The sequence below is a fragment of the Coffea arabica genome, chromosome 6c (genome assembly GCF_036785885.1).
Source record: "Coffea arabica cultivar ET-39 chromosome 6c, Coffea Arabica ET-39 HiFi, whole genome shotgun sequence".
NCBI lineage: Eukaryota > Viridiplantae > Streptophyta > Magnoliopsida > Gentianales > Rubiaceae > Coffea > Coffea arabica.
In genome coordinates this window covers 37,142,181-37,163,541 of record NC_092320.1, presented here as the reverse complement: position 1 = coordinate 37,163,541, position 21,361 = coordinate 37,142,181, and the positions used below count along the sequence as shown (strand labels likewise).

Sequence of the window (21,361 nt, the reverse complement as noted above, 5' to 3'; positions counted from 1 at the left end):
AAATTTTCCAAGAACCAAGCAAATTTTTCAACTCAATTCTCGGCTATCTCAACGAAAATTCCAGCAATTGTATACTAGCGTTTTTGGTTTCAGCTTTATATGTACTAATTGGTTCATTGCTGAACAAATTGTATATCTTAAAATTTGTATCTCTTATGAAATTCTGAGCCACCATAATCCAAGGAAATAAAATAAATTTCCAGAAACAAATTGAAATTTTCCAACGATATTGAAATTCTGGTTCATACCCCTTCGGTTATCACCCAAAATTTCCAGCAACCAATCTACTTTAGTTCGAATTTTTCCCTTGGTTTAATCATGGTGTTAGTTACTCAAGTTCAGCATTTAAACACATAGCAAGATAATGAACATTTCCAGTTTAAGAGTTGAATTTAAACCATGGTTACAAACCCCAAAATTTCCAGGTTTAAACCTCACGGCTTCTCTCAAGATTTCCAGAAATAACAATGGTTCTAAAACAGAATTTTCTTTGGTTAAAACAGAATTTTTGGTACTCTATTAGGACATGTAAACACGTAGCTAGCTAGTAGAGGTTTTCAAATCAAATCCAGGTTCAAGCTACGATTATACTCAACTAACACAAATCCAGAAATTTTACCAACTATTCTCGAATGATCATTCATGAACCAATTTTTCGGCTTTCATTTTATTTTCCAAGTTCCTAGTTTCATTGTCCAATCATGTAACTCAACATGCAGGCCCTTAAGCATTTCGTCTTCACTTGGATAGTTAAGATTGTAACCACAGCTTGTCATACTTAAGCAAATTAAGCAAATCATTTCTTAGTTAGTCTCGGCAGAAGGTTTTCATCAAACCAGAATTTCTTAGGTTCCTTAATTCATCAATCAACTTCATCGAATTAACATGCAGGGTCCTAGACATCATAAACATTAAGTTCTACTCGGCTAATTACACTTGAGTGCTCAGGTTATCACAAGAAAAACAGAATTTCAGTTGCATTTCCAAACCATTCTTTCGGCAGAATCATTCTCAACAAAACAGAATTTTCTAAGCTCCTTAGTTCATCATCCGATATTTTCTTCAGTTAAAGCCTTTTATTTTGCCCTTAATTCTCACATGCACAATTGCTGAGTTAATTAGCTACATCCAGACCAGAAAATCAGCTCGGCAACAGCAAAACACATTCATAATTCCAGAACTAGGTGAGACTACACTCGGATGAGTTTGCATGTGAAAAGTTCTATTTCATTTTTTTTTCCAAAGTAATCCAGGCTAATTAAATTCATGCATGACTTTATCATTTTGTTTTCAGGTGATTAAACACAAATTCAACCTCTGATCATCCCACAATTTACATGCTTAGCATACGGCAGAACCATTTACTCTTCCAAACCAGATTCTGGTAGCTTAATATCAATTCATCATCTAGCTAATTACGTCATCCGAACTTAAAGTCCTCTCATGCAAGTCCAGAGCTTGCTTATATTACCACTGGTTATCCATTTTATATTCCAGAAATTTACCTTACTAGGTGCTCACTCACTCGACAGAACGCTGAAGTCTATCCCTTTCTCTCGGCTCTTCTCCTCAAACACGGGTAAGTTGGTTCTGGTTGGGTTGTAGTGGGTGCAGCTGGTGATGGTGGAAGCTGGATGACTACCGGCTGAGCTTGGGAAATGCAGAGGAAAGTCTGCTCACGGCTCCTCCTCCTCTCCTCCCTCTTCGATGCTTGCGGACAGAACCAGAAATGGAATCGCAACTCTCAGCTTCCTTCCTCACTCTCGGCTTTATGGAGCAGCTCGACCTCTCCCTCACTCTCGGTCGATGATAACAATGTAATGGTGGAGAGGAAGTGTTGTGGTCTCGGTGGAGTGGTGCAGATGATGAAATGAGTTTGGTGTTTGTGAGATGGGAAAGATAATAGTGTGGTGAGGTTGAGTGTGGAGTTGGCAATGGATTTGGATTGGTGGTATGGGCGGTGCTAGGCTGCTGTCCGAAGTCTTGTTTGTGCAGAGGACTTGGAATTGTATCTTGATATGTGAAAGAAAGAGGGATGTGTATGGTGCCGGTTTAGAAGATGTTTGAGGCCAGAATTGGTGGAGTGTGGAGATGGTTTACGTATGGAATTGGTGAGATTAGGATTGGCCAATTGGGGCGGTTATGGAAGGCTGTAAGAGGGAGTGTTTGGCCGTGCATGGTGATGGTTGTGGTGTAGTGGAGATTTGGTGAATTGCGAAGGGCATTTTGGTCCTTTCACTTTGCCCTCTAACCTTTTCTTAATCCTCAATTCTATCTTAATTTCAACAATTGTCCCCAAGTGTGATTTGATGGCCTAATAATACGTTAGTGTACTTAAACCGTTTTATCGAATATTTATCGGTTACGATTTAGTATTAAGGTTCCTAACATTCTTACTTTATTAATTTCTTATTAAAATCAAGTTTGACCTTGTAATAAAAATCTAACATTTATCGTTAGCACTAAACAGAATTTATCATTGGAATCTAAATTTATTTTAAGGTAATAAGGTTATCGATTCAAGTGTCCTAAATTTTTGAATCAAGGTTTTTAATTTACTCTAATTCTAAAGATGCAAATTTAATCTAGCAAGACTAAGAAATTTCATGACTTAGGGAAAATTATATTATGCTTCACATGATCCTATTTTTATGTTCTTAAATGCGAACAAGTAAAAGTAATGCTCGGAATTATAAGGGAATAAAAGAAATGCCAACAAAATATGCACTGGCTTATATTTCTATTTTCAGGGTTCTCACATCCTCCCCTCCTTACAAGAATTTTGTCCTCAAAATTCATTCTGTCTAAAGGAATAAATTGGGGTACTTTTTCTGCATTTCCTCTTCTAATTCCCAAGTTGCCTCCTCAAGTCCATGATTTTTCCATAGAATCTTCACCAGAGGAATTCTCTTATTTCTCAGCTCCTTTACTTCCCTTTCCAAAACTTGACTGGTCCTTCTTCATAGGTTAGTGTCTCATCCACTTCAATTCCTTCCAGTTGTGATACGAAATATGGGCCGCTTATGGGCCATGTTTTGGGCTGCAAGAGATTGAATCTTTTAGTAATAGTTAGTAGTTTATTTTCTAGATTTCTATTTTATTTGCTAGGAATAAATTCGGTCCGAGACCTCATGTTGAGTTGGATCCGATTTATAGAGTCTAGGCTCACTATAACTTAAGTTGGTTAATTAGCTTTTATTGGGTTATGTTGGGCCAGCTTAAAGCCTTCATTGGATCAATTATAAGCTGACCATTAGATAGTGGATTTGAGTAGTGGAATTGGGCCAAGGGCCTAGCCTAGCCGAGTTAGGGTTTTGTCTTGTAAGGCTATATATAGCCTAGGTTTTCATTCATTAGGGGACAGATTCAGATTTTATAACATATTCGTGAGTTTATTCACTCTCTCTTGCTTCAAGAGAATTTCCTTTGAATACTTGAGAATCAATCTCAAGTTGTTCAACGAACTTATCAATCAAGTAGTCTCCTTGATTGTGGCGTTCTTCTATCTATACTTTTGGTTCACTAAAGTGGCTAGTCGTGGGTTAAGGAATCTCCTTAGTTCGTGGCTCGTGATTCTAGAAGGGTCAAAGTTCCGCAAATCATCCCAACTTGGTGTTCGTCTAGATCCGTCTCACATCAGTTGGTATCCAGAGCTAGTCGACGACATCAAGTATATCCCGTTGAGTTTGTTCGTAAGCTTTCTAGTCAATTTTATTTTGCAATTCTGGTCGTGTCTTCCTTTGTGTCAAGTCCGATTGTTATTACCCAAAAAAAAAAAAAAGGTACTGTAGCATCATACTGTTCATCGCTACTGTAGCGATACTGTTCACCGTGCCGCACTGTAGCGATACTGTTCACCGCTACTGTAGTGACACTGTTCATCCCGAAAAAAAAAACTTTTGTTCATAACTTGTGTTTCTTTTCTTATTTTGGTGTCTTGTTATATTGTTCTTGAAGTTTTGTGTTGGTTTAGAGTAAAAAAAAAAAAAAAAAAAAAAATCCAACCACTAGGGTTTCCTTGGGCGCAAGTTTCTTGCCAAATCTGTCCAAACTTTAGTTTATTCCACCAAGTTATTTTAATTAATTTCCTAAACTGATTTTGTGGTTGAACTTGTTTGGGGTTGGAATCTTGAAGAGGGACCACCATAATCTAGGGTTTCTTGAGTTTCTTGAAACTAATCTTGAAGTCTTGAAACTTTGATACATGTCTTGATCATTATTGGAGGATTGAAGGAGAGCATCGGTTTGACATTAGATTCTGGAATTTTTACCCAAAAACAGCCGAGTAATTGTGTGTTCTTAGAGTCAAAAAAAAAAAAAAAAGGAAAAGAGAAAGGGCATTCGGGTAGCAAACAACAAAGAAGGAAGCCGCACATTTATTTGCCAATTCTGTCTTGTTGCAATTGTTCCAAACCAAACCAGAAACTACACCAGGAAAAAAAAAAAGAAAAAAAAAGAAAAGAAACTCAAAAATTCTGTCCCACCTCTTCTTGAAAGTCTCGAACACCTTGCGTCTTGATCACTTGAACAACCCTTGCTTGAGGTTCTTGATTATCTTGGGCCTTAAAAACTTGCACTTGCCTTCGTATAAAAAGTTTCTTGTACGTTCTTGCATCCATACGGGGCTTCCTTGGTTTAGGAGTAAATCTCTTGGGAATTTCTTGAGCAAGCCGCTTGGGGGACTCTTGAGTGACAATACTCTCGTTGTCTTGAGAAGCCATTTCCTTGAAACAAGAAACAAAACTGCCGTGGCCTTGTCTAAGGAAGAGAGAACAGAATTGTGCGTTGCGTCTTGAAAGAGAAAGGCCGAATTGTTGGCAAGCTAAGGGCGGCTGGAGAGAGGAAATTTTAGTGAGGGATAGTCGACTTTTTGAAGGCTTCAAGAAGACAAGAAATCTGGAATTTTTTTCATGGAAGCAATTCTGATTTGATAAGGTAACAAATCTGGAAATTTTCAGCGGTTAGGAAGCTACCAAATTCTGTTTTGCAGAAATCTGGAAATTTTTTTAGCTACCAAATTCTGTTTTGCAGCCGACTTTGGAAGGTTTCAAAAGAGAAGGAAATCTGGAATTTTTTTGGGAACAATTCTGATTTGTTATAGCCGACTTTAGGAAGGTTTTTGGAGAGGGAATCTGGAAAAATTTTGGAAGGTTTTTGGAGAGGGAATCTGGAAAAATTTTGGTAATAATTCTGTTTGGTTAGCCGACTTTAAGGAAATTTCCAAATAAGTCCAACACCTAACTTGTTTCCAAAAATCAATTGGGCAATTAAGTAAAGCACTTGGGAACTCCATCATCGTACTTGGACTTTCTTTTTCTTTGTACATCAATTTTTTCCTCTTCCATTCCTTATTCATTACTTGAGCTTTCCATTTCTACTTTTTGTTTCCTTGTTCCTTTGATACAATTGGGAGCTATATTGATTAAAGTTTGATTGAACTTCCTTGAGAAAATTTCTGATTTCTTCAAAGGAAACAAACAAGTGGTTTGAGAAGTGAATTGGTGAGAGCATTAGAGTGCCATACACACTTGAGTGAAAACACGAGAGGAGTGAAACACTTAAGGGAGCGAGTGAGGACTGTTCTACTAATTTTTGTTGAGTTTTGCAGGTAATAAAAGTATGAGTCAAACGAATGCTCAACTGGAGCTTCACCATCTTGTGCCTAAAGAAGTAAATACTGTGGCATTGCGTGAGATAACTGAGCAATTGGAAATCATCAAAGCTCAAAAAAATGATTGGTTTTATACACGTTGCCATATCAAGGATAAAGTTTGCAGCTTAGCCATTGATAAGGGTTGTGAGGTTAATCTCGCAAGTACTGTCTTGGTTGAGAAATTGAATCTTCCAACCATTGATCATCTTCGACCTTACAAGTTGCAAAGTGATAGTGGTGATATTTGGATTACTAAGCACACACTTGTTCCTTTTCGTATTGGTCAATACGTGGATGAGGTGTTGTGTGATGTGGTTCCCATTCAAGTGACGCATGTACTGTTGGGACAATGGTGGATGTTTAATCGAGAAGTCAAATATGATGGATATACTAATAAGTATTCCTTCACATTTAATGGCCGTCGTACCAGGCTTGTGTCGCTTAACTCTAAGCAACTTTGTATTGATCTAACATACATGAAGAGTGAGCATGAGCGTTATAGTATGAAGAAAGAGCTGGAGGAGAGAATTGTGACTGAAGAGGTAAAATTCGAGGGAGTTGAAAAGGAGAAAGAGGTTGAGAATAATGAGGGGAAAAAGTCAGCTACTGAGCATGAACAAGAGATTAAAAATTCTAAGAGTAAGTTGATTGTGAGAAAGGATGTGAGACCATATGTTTTTTCTAACGATCTTGACTCTACTTTGTTTAGTGTTTCTACTTTTATGCAGGTTAAGCAAGGAAAAATTGAGTTGATCTTGGCATGTTCTATGCCTAAATCCATTGGTGAATATCAAACTTTTCATGGAGTTTGCACCTTAAGTGTTGTCTCTCTTTGTCATCCACTGATGTTCAACGTCAACCATGAGCCTGATTTGCTTGTTGGGAGGAATAATGAAGTTTCAAAGGGAGTTTCTACACTTGAAACTTGTTATACATTTCCTTCTTATTTTGTTGGTGACAATCCTTTCCTCATTGGTCCAAATTCTGATTCCTTACAACCTGATTTTATTCCTCAATTTGAAGGTTCAGAAGCTGCCTATCTCGATCTTACTCCATTTGTGCAAGATAGGCCATACCAACAACCACTTGCAATGAATTTTGTAACTTTGCAAAATCATGTCCGGGACTTTTCTAACCTGATTGAGCATCACTATGAAGATCCTTATCTTGTGAATGTGAATGGTAAGCTATCAAGTGATTTTATACCTACAAATGCTAATCGTGTGATTTATTGTGTAGGTCCAAAGTCGACCATTCATGACACAGGACTGCTTAGAGAACTTTGGAGTGGTTGGATTCAAGCCTTGAGTTTCCCATGGCAGATTGTGAGCATTTTCAAGCTGACCAAGAGACATGTGCACCGAATTACAATAATCATGACGTATGCAAGTATCATTCATTCTAAGCGAGCCAATATGTGGAGATTTGAAGTTTCATACTGCCAATTCTTGTAGTACTATTCATTTCCAAACACGATTTGAGGACAAATCTTTTTCAAGAGGAGGGGAATGATACGAAATATGGGCCGCTTATGGGCCATGTTTTGGGCTGCAAGAGATTGAATCTTTTAGTAATAGTTAGTAGTTTATTTTCTAGATTTCTATTTTATTTGCTAGGAATAAATTCGGTCCGAGACCTCATGTTGAGTTGGATCCGATTTATAGAGTCTAGGCTCACTATAACTTAAGTTGGTTAATTAGCTTTTATTGGGTTATGTTGGGCCAGCTTAAAGCCTTCATTGGATCAATTATAAGCTGACCATTAGATAGTGGATTTGAGTAGTGGAATTGGGCCAAGGGCCTAGCCTAGCCGAGTTAGGGTTTTGTCTTGTAAGGCTATATATAGCCTAGGTTTTCATTCATTAGGGGACAGATTCAGATTTTATAACATATTCGTGAGTTTATTCACTCTCTCTTGCTTCAAGAGAATTTCCTTTGAATACTTGAGAATCAATCTCAAGTTGTTCAACGAACTTATCAATCAAGTAGTCTCCTTGATTGTGGCGTTCTTCTATCTATACTTTTGGTTCACTAAAGTGGCTAGTCGTGGGTTAAGGTATCTCCTTAGTTCGTGGCTCGTGATTCTAGAAGGGTCAAAGTTCCGCAAATCATCCCAACTTGGTGTTCGTCTAGATCCGTCTCGCATCAAGTTGTAGCACATGGCTCGGGTCAGGATAATATTTCCTAAGCATGGAAACGTGGAATACATCGTGAATCTTAGCCATGCTTGCAGGTAATTTCAGTTGATATGCTACATTCCCGACTCGCTTTAAAATTTCAAAGGGTCCGATATACCTTGGCTTCAGTTTCTTACCTTTCTTAGATACTACTCCGCTCTTCAAGGGTTTAACTCTTAGGAAAACCTTGTCCCCTATTTCAAACTCCAAATCTTTCCTCCTTGTGTTGGCGTAGCTCTTTTGTCTACTTTGGGCAATTTGAAGCCTTTCTCTAATTAGTTTCACCTTCTCCTGGGCTTCTTCTATCCAAGGTATGGCTGTAGGATCTAAAATCTTCTTTTCTCCAACTTCATCCCAATGAATCGGAGATCGACACCTTCTCCCGTACAAAGCTTCATAAGGTGCCATTTGAATCGAAGCCTGATAGCTATTATTATATGCAAATTCTACCAAGGTCATATATTTACTCCATTTACCTCCAAAATCCAGTATACACGACCTCAGCAGGTCCTCCAAAGTTTGGATTGTCCTTTCCGATTGCCCGTCGGTTTGGGGATGGTACGCAGTACTAAATTTCAACTTGGTCCCTAAAGACTCTTGAAATTTCTGCCAAAAACGCGAGACAAACCTTGGATCTCGGTCGGACACGATACTCACTGGAATACCATGTAGCCTTAGGATCTCTTCTGTGTACAACTTGACCAATTTTTCCAATGAAAAACTCATGCTCACAGGTAGGAAATGTGCAGACTTAGTGAGTCGATCGACTATTACCCAAATTGCATCAAATCCTTTTTGACTTTTAGGCAGTCCCGTTACAAAATCCATGGTGATGTGTTCCCATTTCCATTCAGGGATTTCTAACGGTTGCAACAAACCAGAGGGCTTCTGATGCTCTGCTTTTACTTGTTGGCAAGTTAAACATTTCTGTACATACTCTGCCACGTCCTTTTTCAAACCTTCCCACCAATATAAACTCTTCACATCATGATACATCTTGGTCACTCCTGGATGTATAGTATACTTTGATCGATGTGATTCTTCCAAAATTTCTTTTCTGATCTCTTCATCTGCCGGAATCACAATACGATCTCGGAACCTCAATACACCTTCAAACCCCAATTTAAAATCTAGGATTTCCCCTTTTTGTACTTTCTCCAAATTCTTCTGAATCACAGGGTCCGATTCCTGAGCCTCCTTAATACGCTCTAGTAATGGTGATTTCAGAGATAGATTCCCAAATAATATCTTCAATTTCTCCAAGCGAGGGTTCCAATTACTTATTTCTTCTAGCATGTCCCATTCTTTAACCATCAACCCCGCTATTTGGGCCTTTCTACTTAAAGCGTCAGCTACCACATTTGCTTTTCCTGGATGGTAGTTGATCGAACAATCATAATCTTCCAAAAATTCTACCCATCGCCTTTGTCTCAAATTCAGTTTCTTTTGGGAGAACAAATACTTGAGGCTCTTATGATCTGTAAAAACCTCAAAAGTCACGCCATACAAGTAGTGTCTCCATTTCTTTAAGGCGAAAATCACTGCTGCTAACTCTAGGTCATAAGTTGGGTAGTTCTGTTCATGAGGCTTCAATCTCCTAGAAGCATAAGCAATTACTTTACCCTTTTGCATTAAAACACATCCGAGACCTTCTCCAGAGGCATCGGAGTACACGGCATAACCTTCGTCTCCGTCAGGTAACACCAAAACAGGAGCGGATGTTAAACGCCTCTTTAACTCCTGAAAACTTGACTCGCATTTTGGAGTCCAGATAAACTTATTTCCTTTCTTGGTTAGCTCGGTCATAGGTCCTGCAATCTTCGAAAAATCCTGGATAAATCGCCTATAATAACCTGCTAAACCCAAGAAACTTCTGATTTCAGTTGGAGTTTCTGGCCGCTTCCAATTCATAACGGCTTCAACTTTTGCCGGATCCACGACAATTCCATCTTTGGAAACCTTATGCCCTAAAAAGGAAATCTCCTCTAACCAAAACTCGCACTTGCTGAATTTTGCATACAACTTATGCTCTCTTAGTATCTGCAATACTATCTCCAAGTGCTTAACGTGTTCCTCCTGAGTCTTGGAGTATATCAAAATATCATCTATAAAAACTACTACAAATTAGTCCAGGTATTTCTTAAAAATTCTCTGCATTAAATCCATAAATGCAGCTGGTGCATTAGTTAAACCAAAAGGCATGACTGCGAACTCAAAATGTCCATATCTTGTACTAAAAGCAGTCTTGGGTATGTCTTCCTTCTTAATCTTTAGCTGGTAATACCCTTGCCTTAAATCCAACTTAGAGAAGACCACTGATCCTTGCAGTTGGTCGAACAAACTATCAATCAACGGTAGAGGGTATTTATTCTTAATAGTAACCTCATTTAACCCTCGGTAATCGATACATAGCCTCAAACTCCCGTCCTTTTTCTTAACAAATAGAACGGGCGCTCCCCATGGTGAGTCACTTTCCTTCACGAAACCTTTCTCCAACAGGTCTTGTAATTGGATTTTCAACTCTTTAAGCTCGGCAGGAGCCATTCGGTACGGAGTCTTAGAAATTGGAGCCGTTCCAGGCACCAAGTCGATCTTAAACTCTACCTCTCTCTCTGGTGGTAAAGTCATTAATTCTTCAGGGAAAACATTCGGAAATTCCCTTACCACTGGTACATCCTCTAATCTTACTTGATCACTGGGAGTATTGATCAAGAAGGCTATGAAACCTTGAGCTCTTTTAGATAACATTTTCCTTGCCCGTATTCCCGAGACCATAGCAGAAGATGCTAACCTACCCTTAACATCTAATCTCAGAGTTGCTTCTCCAGGTATACAAAACTCCACTACTTTCGCTCGGCAATCAAGCTTAGCATGATGGTGACCTAGGAAATCCATTCCTATGATAATATCATAACCTTTTATATCCAAACTGATCAGATCCACTAACATTTTTCGCTCTCCAACCCAGAATTCGCAATTCCTATAAGTCAAGCTAGTGGTCACCTTCTTATTACCCATTGGTGTCCTAACTTCAAGATCATAGGGTAATCTAACGGGTTGCACATCTATTCCAGACATAAAAGATGGATTTACAAATGAATACGTTGCACCAGGGTCAATTAACACTTTAGCTAATCTATGAAAAATTGGAAGTGTACCTTCCACAACTTCCGAGGAATCAGGTACGGGTTGATCATCTATAGCATACACTCTGGCAGGAACTGTTGGCCGGCTCCCTCCAGAAGTGTTTGATCTAGCTTTCTGAGGAGTCCCTTCCTGCACCTTTGGACATCCTGAGATTTGGTGCTCACTACTTCCACATCTCAAGCACCTTCCTTGCTTCTTCCAGCAACTATCCATAGAATGACCAGGTTTCTTGCAATAAGCACATGTCACTTGAGGAACTATTGCTCGACCCCCTTGCGGCCGATTCCTAGGTTGTCCTCTTCCAATTGGTCCCCCTCTAGCTCCAATATTTCGTCCTCCTGCATTCCTGGCCCCGTTTCCTCTTGCTTGGGCGCCTCGTGGTGCTCCAGAACTATTCACTCCACTAGTTCCTCGGCCCACTTTGGCCGGTGGAGCATTCCCAAAAGTCGGCTCCCGACTACTGCTAGGAGCAAATCTTTTCTTGGACTGAAAAGACTTCACTTGAGCTCTGGCTACTTCAACTCGCTGCGCTCTTTCAACAGCCTCAGCGAAGGTATCTATTCTTACAGCGGCTAAGCTTTCCTGTAGTTCCACATTCAAACCCTGCACAAACCTCCGAACACGCCTTTGCTCGGTGGCTATCAACTCAGGTGCAAAGCGTGACAGCTTTGTGAACTGGACTTCATACTCGGCGACACTCATCGCCCCTTGTTTGCATCTAATGAAATCATCCTCTCTCTTCTCCTGAATGAGAGGTGGAAGGAATTTGGCATTGAACTCCCTTGTGAAGTTCGCCCAAGTCCTTGGCGTATGGTTAGTCTCCCACTTATCCCTCACCAGGTTCCACCAGGAGCGGGCAGCTCCCTCAAACTGGAAGGTAGCGAAAGTCACTTTTCGCTTCTCGGTATAGTTCAAGGCGGCGAAAATCTCAGTGATTCTCTCCCACCAGCCTTCGGCCACTTCCGGCTCGGGTCCTCCATAAAATTTGGGAGGTCCAAATTTCAGAAACCTTTCCAGTGCCCGATCATCGGAGTCAACTGGGCCTCCTGGTTGATGCACTGGTTCAGTGGTTTGGCGCTCAGTCAATCGCTCGAGAACTTCAGTAATACGGTCAATTGCGGTGGCCACCCGGTCTCCGGCCACACCTTCCTGCCCTTGGTCTTGATCGACCTCGGGTTCCCTATCACCACCCGCTTCCGGGTGTTGTCTAGTGGGTCTCCCCCGGCTCCTTCCTATCACTTGGCGATCCATATTCTAAATATGCCTATTACGGAAGGATAGGTCAATTAGGCAAAAGTATTATTTATTTATGATTATTACCATTCTTTTTGGTAAATAAAATCAATATGGAAATAAAGAAAAGATAAATAAAACACTTAACATATAATTCCACAGAAAAGTCATACAAATAACAAGTTGGGACATTTCCAGAAATAAGGCACCTAAGCTAACATAAACATATACAGCTAATCCCTTATACAAAAATTAGGGTTATAGTGCCTCGGGGTAAGTCATCCACCTAGACAAAACTTGATGACTTAACTAATGTCCCTTGCCTAGCCTTCTATGTCTAGTGTAACCAGGTGAGTCCTAATCTATCCCTGAGCAGGGCTATCAGGAGCAATGTCCTCCTCTGGATCCTCCTCCGGATCCTCATCTACACCTGCCTGCTCACCTCCCTGGATAAAGCTAGTGGCCTCATCCATCATCATCGCAGCATCAGCCCTGATGCCTGCGCTCCTATCACGCATCCTCTCTGCTAATCGAGTCGCCCTAGACTTTTGCCGCTCTATCTCCAAGCGGGCAGCCTCCAGTAGATGATGCTCAGCAGTGAGCCTAACCTCTAAATCAGCTATGCGGTCAAACTGAGTATCCACCATTATACCCAGCTCCTCTACGTCCTGGGTCAGGGTGAAGTTAGCGTCCCTCAACTGGCGGTGCTCGTTGTCTAAGGATAACACTAGCTCATTGGGATACGCGTACATGGCTCGGCACTGGCACCTAGGGTGCCTGTCAGCAGGTGAGTAACGTATATGAGCTCCTCCACCTCGAGGCCGGTAGGAGATAGACCTAAGGGGCTCTACGTGACCATTAGCCGCGCTACCACCGTTAGCATGTCCGTTTCCATTCTCCATATCTGCAAAATAATTAAACTTAGAGGTTAGAACTTAATTAGCTAATTGGATCGGATATCACTTAACGTATAACTAAGGTCTCCATTCTTATTTCTAGAGAGGATTAGGGTTTCTAACACATCTATTAAGTCTCTTGAATAGCTTTTCTAACCTAGGCTCTGATACCACCTGTGGCGACCCCACTTCCCCCTGAGGCGAACCAAAGGGTTGGCGGGCCGTCTGCCCAGCTCTCGCCAGGACTCACGCAAGCATTCTAGCCCAAATCCTTTCAAAGGATAACTTAATTTATTACAAAAACAAGTTTTCTCGAATGGAATCATCCTTAAAGCCACATTATCCTCAAAGATAGCGATGATAAAATCGCCAGTCGAGGCCCTTAAACGTCCTACGTGCTACTTACCAAAGTACAAGGTCATCGCAAACCGTATAGATAAAATGCATAAATCCATAATACAGCTTACAAGCTAAGTAATCGAATTAAGGTTACACATTTTCCAGCTTCAAGTGGCAATCCAAAGGAAAAGTGCATTATCTCAAATAACACATTACAGTCCACATAATAAGTTATAATATTCAAATACAATCCAAAAGGAAAACATGAGTAAGCATCCAGCTTTCAATTTCCAGAACCTGTTAAGGAAAACAATAAACCTGGGGTGAGCTAAAGCTCAGTGGTGCCCCAAAACATGCAATCACATAAATCAAACAGCGGTTAATAATTTAAATCAAATTGAAATAGTTAGGAAAGCGTGTAACAGCACAAGGTAGGATACAAGGGCTCTCAGGAGCCATTTTCCACGCTTGATCAGATACCATCGTAGTTGACCCTCCGTCAACTTTCCCTACTTAATTTCCATGTAGATACACTTATTTTAATCCTAACCCGTCACCATTCATACCTCTGCTTTGGGCCCAAACTTCCTCTACCGACGCATTATACTCGAGATATACCCGTAATAAATTTGTCGAGGGATTCACCCAACGATGTTATGGTAGTTGGATTCAGATGTCGAGGGATTCACCCAACGACGCAACTACAGATTCAGAAGTTATGGTAGTTGGATTCAGATGTCGAGGGATTCACCCAACGACGCAACTACATTTAGATTCACAGATTCATTAGAAAATGTTTCACACATGTCACCACTCGAACGGCTAGTGCGATAAAGTACACACTGCTCACTTCGATGGACCAAAATCATTTACTGCATTTTTGACAATTATCACATAGCGAATTGATAAAGCGCTTAACCACATAACATAGAACAAGCAGGGACACTCACCAAGAGTGAAGTTCAGATATTGGATTGAGGATCGAGTTCCGCGTCCTCGTAAAATCCTAGAATATCAGAATTTAAGCCATAAGTTTTCTATTGGAACTTTTGGCTTGCACATGTAGAGTTTTCTAGCATGTTGCTAGTTTACTTTTTCTCAAAATATTTTACTTGGAATCGAGCTTGGGAGAACCGTACAATAGTTTCTTATAATATTCCTGGAATACTTTTCCTCGAAGAAAATACTATTATTATTTTCTTAAAATAAGTCGGCAAGATAATTCATATCAAGGCTAAAAGTATACCTTGGAAAAAAAGTTCATTGGAGTGGTTGTGCCTACAAAAATCTTTGCTAAGGCTTTAGGGTAAGGTCTATTGAAAAATGTTGCTAAAATAAGGTTTTTTTTTCTTCTTGCCAAGCAGGTTTCTACGTTTAAAACTAAAGTGATCGAGTTTCACCTTTTAAATTTTCCTTAGTTCCGACTAGCCTTAAACGATTTATAAAGAAGGAAGGAATTTGGAACAAAACTAAGGTTTTGAGTCTGGGAGAATCATTTTCTCAAATTGATAAGACTAGTCTAACTTAAGGGATAAAAGTCATGTTGCCCAAGTTTCTAAGGCAAAAATAGTAGACACTATGTTTAGCAATACGATGCTAAATCTGTACCGTTCGAGACTTAAAGCAAAATATTTTTCATTTACTTAGTCAAGCGTTTACTTGGAGTCACAAGGTCGGTACAACTTCTCACATTTTCGATTCCAATCCAAAATCACATTTCCTCAATATTGCACAATTAGAATTTAAACAGTAATAACACTAGGGCTCGTCAATTCTTAGCCCTGTGTTCCAACAAATTTATATCTAAGCATAAGCAGGAAAATTTACCAAGGCTTCGTCAATACTTAGCACTTGGTAATCAGTACTTATATCAACTCACAGTTTCACAAAATAGTAGCACAGATTTCTAAACAATTTCAGCAATTCAGTTATCCATGCAGGGTGGGAATTCATAGAGCCCACCATCAACCAATTTCCAATAAATCAACCATCAATTCAAAAGTGGGAATTCGTAGAGCCCACCGTCAACAATTTCGACACATTATGCTCCAATGAAAAATAATGTCGACCATTAGCTTTGCGGACATTGGAATACGAGTAGAAATTGTTTCATTAGGCAGGCTTAAGCATACGTTTAGCAAGTACCTTCTTACCCTCTAATTCTTTGAAAATTTCAGGAACACCCTAGGGTCAAACCACAATTCAGTCAAGAGTTTGAACCACTAGTAATATAAAGTCTCAATCCGAATTCAAGTTGAGATTTAAAATGAAACAGGTCATTCATGCCAAACAGTTTACTTTGAAAATTCACCGACAGCAGTACACATGGAGTAAAAATACGAAATTTCTACAGGGTGAAGATCTATGATTCTAGTTTCAAACGGATTTTCCTACACCAAGATATAACCGTTTTATCGAGACTGGTCAGGGACTTCCGAAAATCTGGAGTTTCATTTTTCAATTATGAAAACTCCTTTTTCTTTTCTTTTCACACCAAAAGTTTTTATTCAAACCATCGTACATTTCTTATAGGGCTCCAAAACAACATATTCCAAGCATCATTTTTCAAGAAAATTTTCCAAGAACCAAGCAAATTTTTCAACTCAATTCTCGGCTATCTCAACGAAAATTCCAGCAATTGTATACTAGCGTTTTTGGTTTCAGCTTTATATGTACTAATTGGTTCATTGCTGAACAAATTGTATATCTTAAAATTTGTATCTCTTATGAAATTCTGAGCCACCATAATCCAAGGAAATAAAATAAATTTCCAGAAACAAATTGAAATTTTCCAACGATATTGAAATTCTGGTTCATACCCCTTCGGTTATCACCCAAAATTTCCAGCAACCAATCTACTTTAGTTCGAATTTTTCCCTTGGTTTAATCATGGTGTTAGTTACTCAAGTTCAGCATTTAAACACATAGCAAGATAATGAACATTTCCAGTTTAAGAGTTGAATTTAAACCATGGTTACAAACCCCAAAATTTCCAGGTTTAAACCTCACGGCTTCTCTCAAGATTTCCAGAAATAACAATGGTTCTAAAACAGAATTTTCTTTGGTTAAAACAGAATTTTTGGTACTCTATTAGGACATGTAAACACGTAGCTAGCTAGTAGAGGTTTTCAAATCAAATCCAGGTTCAAGCTACGATTATACTCAACTAACACAAATCCAGAAATTTTACCAACTATTCTCGAATGATCATTCATGAACCAATTTTTCGGCTTTCATTTTATTTTCCAAGTTCCTAGTTTCATTGTCCAATCATGTAACTCAACATGCAGGCCCTTAAGCATTTCGTCTTCACTTGGATAGTTAAGATTGTAACCACTTCTTGTCATACTTAAGCAAATTAAGCAAATCATTTCTTAGTTAGTCTCGGCAGAAGGTTTTCATCAAACCAGAATTTCTTAGGTTCCTTAATTCATCAATCAACTTCATCGAATTAACATGCAGGGTCCTAGACATCATAAACATTAAGTTCTACTCGGCTAATTACACTTGAGTGCTCAGGTTATCACAAGAAAAACAGAATTTCAGTTGCATTTCCAAACCATTCTTTCGGCAGAATCATTCTCAACAAAACAGAATTTTCTAAGCTCCTTAGTTCATCATCCGATATTTTCTTCAGTTAAAGCCTTTTATTTTGCCCTTAATTCTCACATGCACAATTGCTGAGTTAATTAGCTACATCCAGACCAGAAAATCAGCTCGGCAACAGCAAAACACATTCATAATTCCAGAACTAGGTGAGACTACACTCGGATGAGTTTGCATGTGAAAAGTTCTATTTCATTTTTTTTTCCAAAGTAATCCAGGCTAATTAAATTCATGCATGACTTTATCATTTTGTTTTCAGGTGATTAAACACAAATTCAACCTCTGATCATCCCACAATTTACATGCTTAGCATACGGCAGAACCATTTACTCTTCCAAACCAGATTCTGGTAGCTTAATATCAATTCATCATCTAGCTAATTACGTCATCCGAACTTAAAGTCCTCTCATGCAAGTCCAGAGCTTGCTTATATTACCACTGGTTATCCATTTTATATTCCAGAAATTTACCTTACTAGGTGCTCACTCACTCGACAGAACGCTGAAGTCTATCCCTTTCTCTCGGCTCTTCTCCTCAAACACGGGTAAGTTGGTTCTGGTTGGGTTGTAGTAGGTGCAGCTGGTGATGGTGGAAGCTGGATGACTACCGGCTGAGCTTGGGAAATGCAGAGGAAAGTCTGCTCACGGCTCCTCCTCCTCTCCTCCCTCTTCGATGCTTGCGGACAGAACCAGAAATGGAATCGCAACTCTCAGCTTCCTTCCTCACTCTCGGCTTTATGGAGCAGCTCGACCTCTCCCTCACTCTCGGTCGATGATAACAATGTAATGGTGGAGAGGAAGTGTTGTGGTCTCGGTGGAGTGGTGCAGATGATGAAATGAGTTTGGTGTTTGTGAGATGGGAAAGATAATAGTGTGGTGAGGTTGAGTGTGGAGTTGGCAATGGATTTGGATTGGTGGTATGGGCGGTGCTAGGCTGCTGTCCGAAGTCTTGTTTGTGCAGAGGACTTGGAATTGTATCTTGATATGTGAAAGAAAGAGGGATGTGTATGGTGCCGGTTTAGAAGATGTTTGAGGCCAGAATTGGTGGAGTGTGGAGATGGTTTACGTATGGAATTGGTGAGATTAGGATTGGCCAATTGGGGCGGTTATGGAAGGCTGTAAGAGGGAGTGTTTGGCCGTGCATGGTGATGGTTGTGGTGTAGTGGAGATTTGGTGAATTGCGAAGGGCATTTTGGTCCTTTCACTTTGCCCCCTAACCTCTTCTTAATCCTCAATTCTATCTTAATTTCAACAATTGTCCCCAAGTGTGATTTGATGGCCTAATAATACGTTAGTGTACTTAAACCGTTTTATCGAATATTTATCGGTTACGATTTAGTATTAAGGTTCCTAACATTCTTACTTTATTAATTTCTTATTAAAATCAAGTTTGACCTTGTAATAAAAATCTAACATTTATCGTTAGCACTAAACAGAATTTATCATTGGAATCTAAATTTATTTTAAGGTAATAAGGTTATCGATTCAAGTGTCCTAAATTTTTGAATCAAGGTTTTTAATTTACTCTAATTCTAAAGATGCAAATTTAATCTAGCAAGACTAAGAAATTTCATGACTTAGGGAAAATTATATTATGCTTCACATGATCCTATTTTTATGTTCTTAAATGCGAACAAGTAAAAGTAATGCTCGGAATTATAAGGGAATAAAAGAAATGCCAACAAAATATGCACTGGCTTATATTTCTATTTTCAGGGTTCTCACAGGTACCGAAGGAGGAATCGTTGAAAACGGAAATTCTGGAGGAAGCTCATCGGTCCAAGTATACAATCCATCCAGGTAGCAGCAAGATGTATCAGGACCTGAAAGGAACCTATTGGTGGGACAATATGAAGAGGGAAATCGCTCAGTACATGCAGAAATGTCTCATTTGCCAACAGGTGAAAGCAGAGCATCAAAAACCATCGGGTCTGTTACAACCCTTGGAGATACCCGAGTGGAAGTGGGAAAACATCACCATGGACTTCGTTTCAGGTTTACCAAGGACGCAAAGAGGACATGATGCCGTTTGGGTGATCGTGGATCGATTAACCAAATCGGCCCATTTCTTGCCGGTGAACATGAAGTATTCAATGGACAAGTTGGCCCGACTGTACATGGACGAGATAGTAAGACTATACGGTGTGCCTGTGAGCATCGTCTCTGACCGGGATCCACGGTTTGTATCTCGGTTTTGGCAGAAGTTTCAAGAAACCTTGGGGACGAAACTTGTAAGGCCCAAAACAACCAATGCAAAGATCATAAACGAAACAATAAGTAAATAAAAAGGAAAGGATTGCAAACCAATTAACTACCCAACTCCTCTTGAGCTTGTAGATTAATTGAAACAAGCTACTTCAAGTTGATGAATTACAATCACTCTTGTGTACAAAGGAAGGTTCACCTCCTCCTTGCCCCAAGTAGCACTCGGTCAAGCCAGGACGTTTTACTATCCCTCAGGACAACCCTCACAGAGCTACACTCATGAAAGATTCACTCACAAATGAAAAGCTTACAATGAATCTCACACCACTAAGACTACAAATATTCTTTTTGGAGTATTTTCTCACTAAAATCTCTCTAGATCTTTTGTATCTTCAGTGTGCCAAAGTTATTTGAAGTATCTGACCAACCACTATTTATATAGGACCAAGAAAGAGCCTCATTAAAGCTTCCAACGGATAGAAAGTAGCTGAAGAGTCAACTAGCCGTTGGAGTGTCGGACGTCCGATAGCCCTGTTTTATGCGTCCGACAGCAGGCAGTGAGTTTCAGAGATTTTCTTCAATTCTTTCGGACGTCCGGTGCAAGCTCTTTATGCGTCCGACAGCAAACAAACAGATTTGAGAAATTATCTTGTTTCTATCGGACGTCCGGTAGAGACATATTCAGCGTCCGATAGGTCCGATAGTTTCGTCGACTTCGAAGGATCCTATTGGACGTCCGAAGCATGCGTCCGAAGTTGTGCAATGATTATCGGATGTCCGATCCTGACATCTTGAGCGTCCGACAGCTTCAGCATACTTTGTCATCTTTCAATTGTACTTGATCATGGAATCAAATAACTTCATAACTGAAAATATATCTTGAAGAAATATTAGTATCATCCATTTGTTTTGTAAACATCAAAAGATAGGGATCAAGATCAACAAAACTCAATTTGAGTACGACCTATCATCCTCAGACAGATGGCCAGTCAGAACGGACGATTCAAACTCTCGAGGACATGCTACGAACGTGCATTCTAGACTTTGGAGGCAACTGGGGTCAGCACATGACCTTGGTAGAGTTTGCGTACAATAATAGCTTCCATTCGTCGATTCAAATGGCTCCGTACGAAGCCCTATACGGACGCAAGTGCCGGCCACAGATTTACTGGGACGAAATTGGTGAAAAGAAAGCTCTAGACCCAGCAACTATTCCATGGATGGAAGAGGCTCAAGAGAAGGTCAAGTTAATACGGCAACGAATCCAAACAGCTCAAAGCCGCCAAAAGAGCTAAGCGGATAACCGAAGAAAAGATTTGGAGTTTGAAGTTGGAGACCATGTATTTCTCAAAATCACACCTTTACGAAATATCACAGCGGGCAAAGGAAAGAAACTTCAACCGCGGTACGTCGGACCCTACAAGATCCTGCAGAGGGTAGGAGCGGTCGCGTATCGATTGGAACTGCCATCCAGTGTCTCTCGAATCCACGATGTGTTTCACGTTTCAATGCTAAAGAAATATCATCCCTGTGACGACCCCACTTCTCCCAAGGGCGAACCCAAGGGTATCGGCGGGCCGCCTGCCTAGCTCGCGCCAGGACTCAAAACTTAAAGTTCGAAAGAGCACTAAATACAATATATACAATCCAAAAGTTATATTTACATCTTCAAAAGTAACGAGTCAAACCACTCTAATATACTACAACCACAACCAGCAGAAGATAGACCCTAAGAAGGGTCCTTATACCAACCACCAAAACAAAAACAAACATCCTAACTGTCCAACTATTACAAACTAGACCTAACTTTACTAGCGGCAGAGTCCCAAAGTTCCCCGCGTCGTCCCCTGCTAAGGAAAACAAAGGAAACGGGGTAAGCTGGAAGCTTAGTAAGTAAACAGGGGCAAAAGCGTAAATTTCACGTAACAACAGTGACATAGTAAGAGTAAAGCAAAAGCAGAAAAGTAACATCACATAATAAGGATACAGGTGGCTCCAAAGCCAATTCATATGCCATGCGTGATCTCCTGCCGACACTCCGTCGACCACACTTAATGGTCCGTAGAACTTCACTTGTACACCCACCGACACCTTATCACCCTCACTG

The 21,361-nt window shown here is 40.0% G+C and overlaps 1 protein-coding gene across 1 annotated transcript in view; it reads right to left on the bottom strand.

Annotated features, from left to right (window-relative positions):
* Nucleotides 1–13,111, bottom strand: part of LOC140008746 (uncharacterized) — a 101,531-nt gene extending 88,420 nt beyond the window's left edge. Inside the window, exons 1-6 of the mRNA XM_072053610.1 lie at nucleotides 12,652–13,111; nucleotides 11,814–12,208; nucleotides 10,301–11,720; nucleotides 9,479–9,946; nucleotides 8,178–9,199; nucleotides 7,948–8,114 (exon numbers count right to left, since the gene is read on the bottom strand). Of these exons, the coding sequence (XP_071909711.1) occupies nucleotides 7,948–8,114; nucleotides 8,178–9,199; nucleotides 9,479–9,946; nucleotides 10,301–11,720; nucleotides 11,814–12,208; nucleotides 12,652–13,111 (3,932 nt within the window). The remainder of the gene's footprint in view (nucleotides 1–7,947; nucleotides 8,115–8,177; nucleotides 9,200–9,478; nucleotides 9,947–10,300; nucleotides 11,721–11,813; nucleotides 12,209–12,651) is intronic.
* Between the last annotated feature and the right edge of the window lie 8,250 nt (nucleotides 13,112–21,361).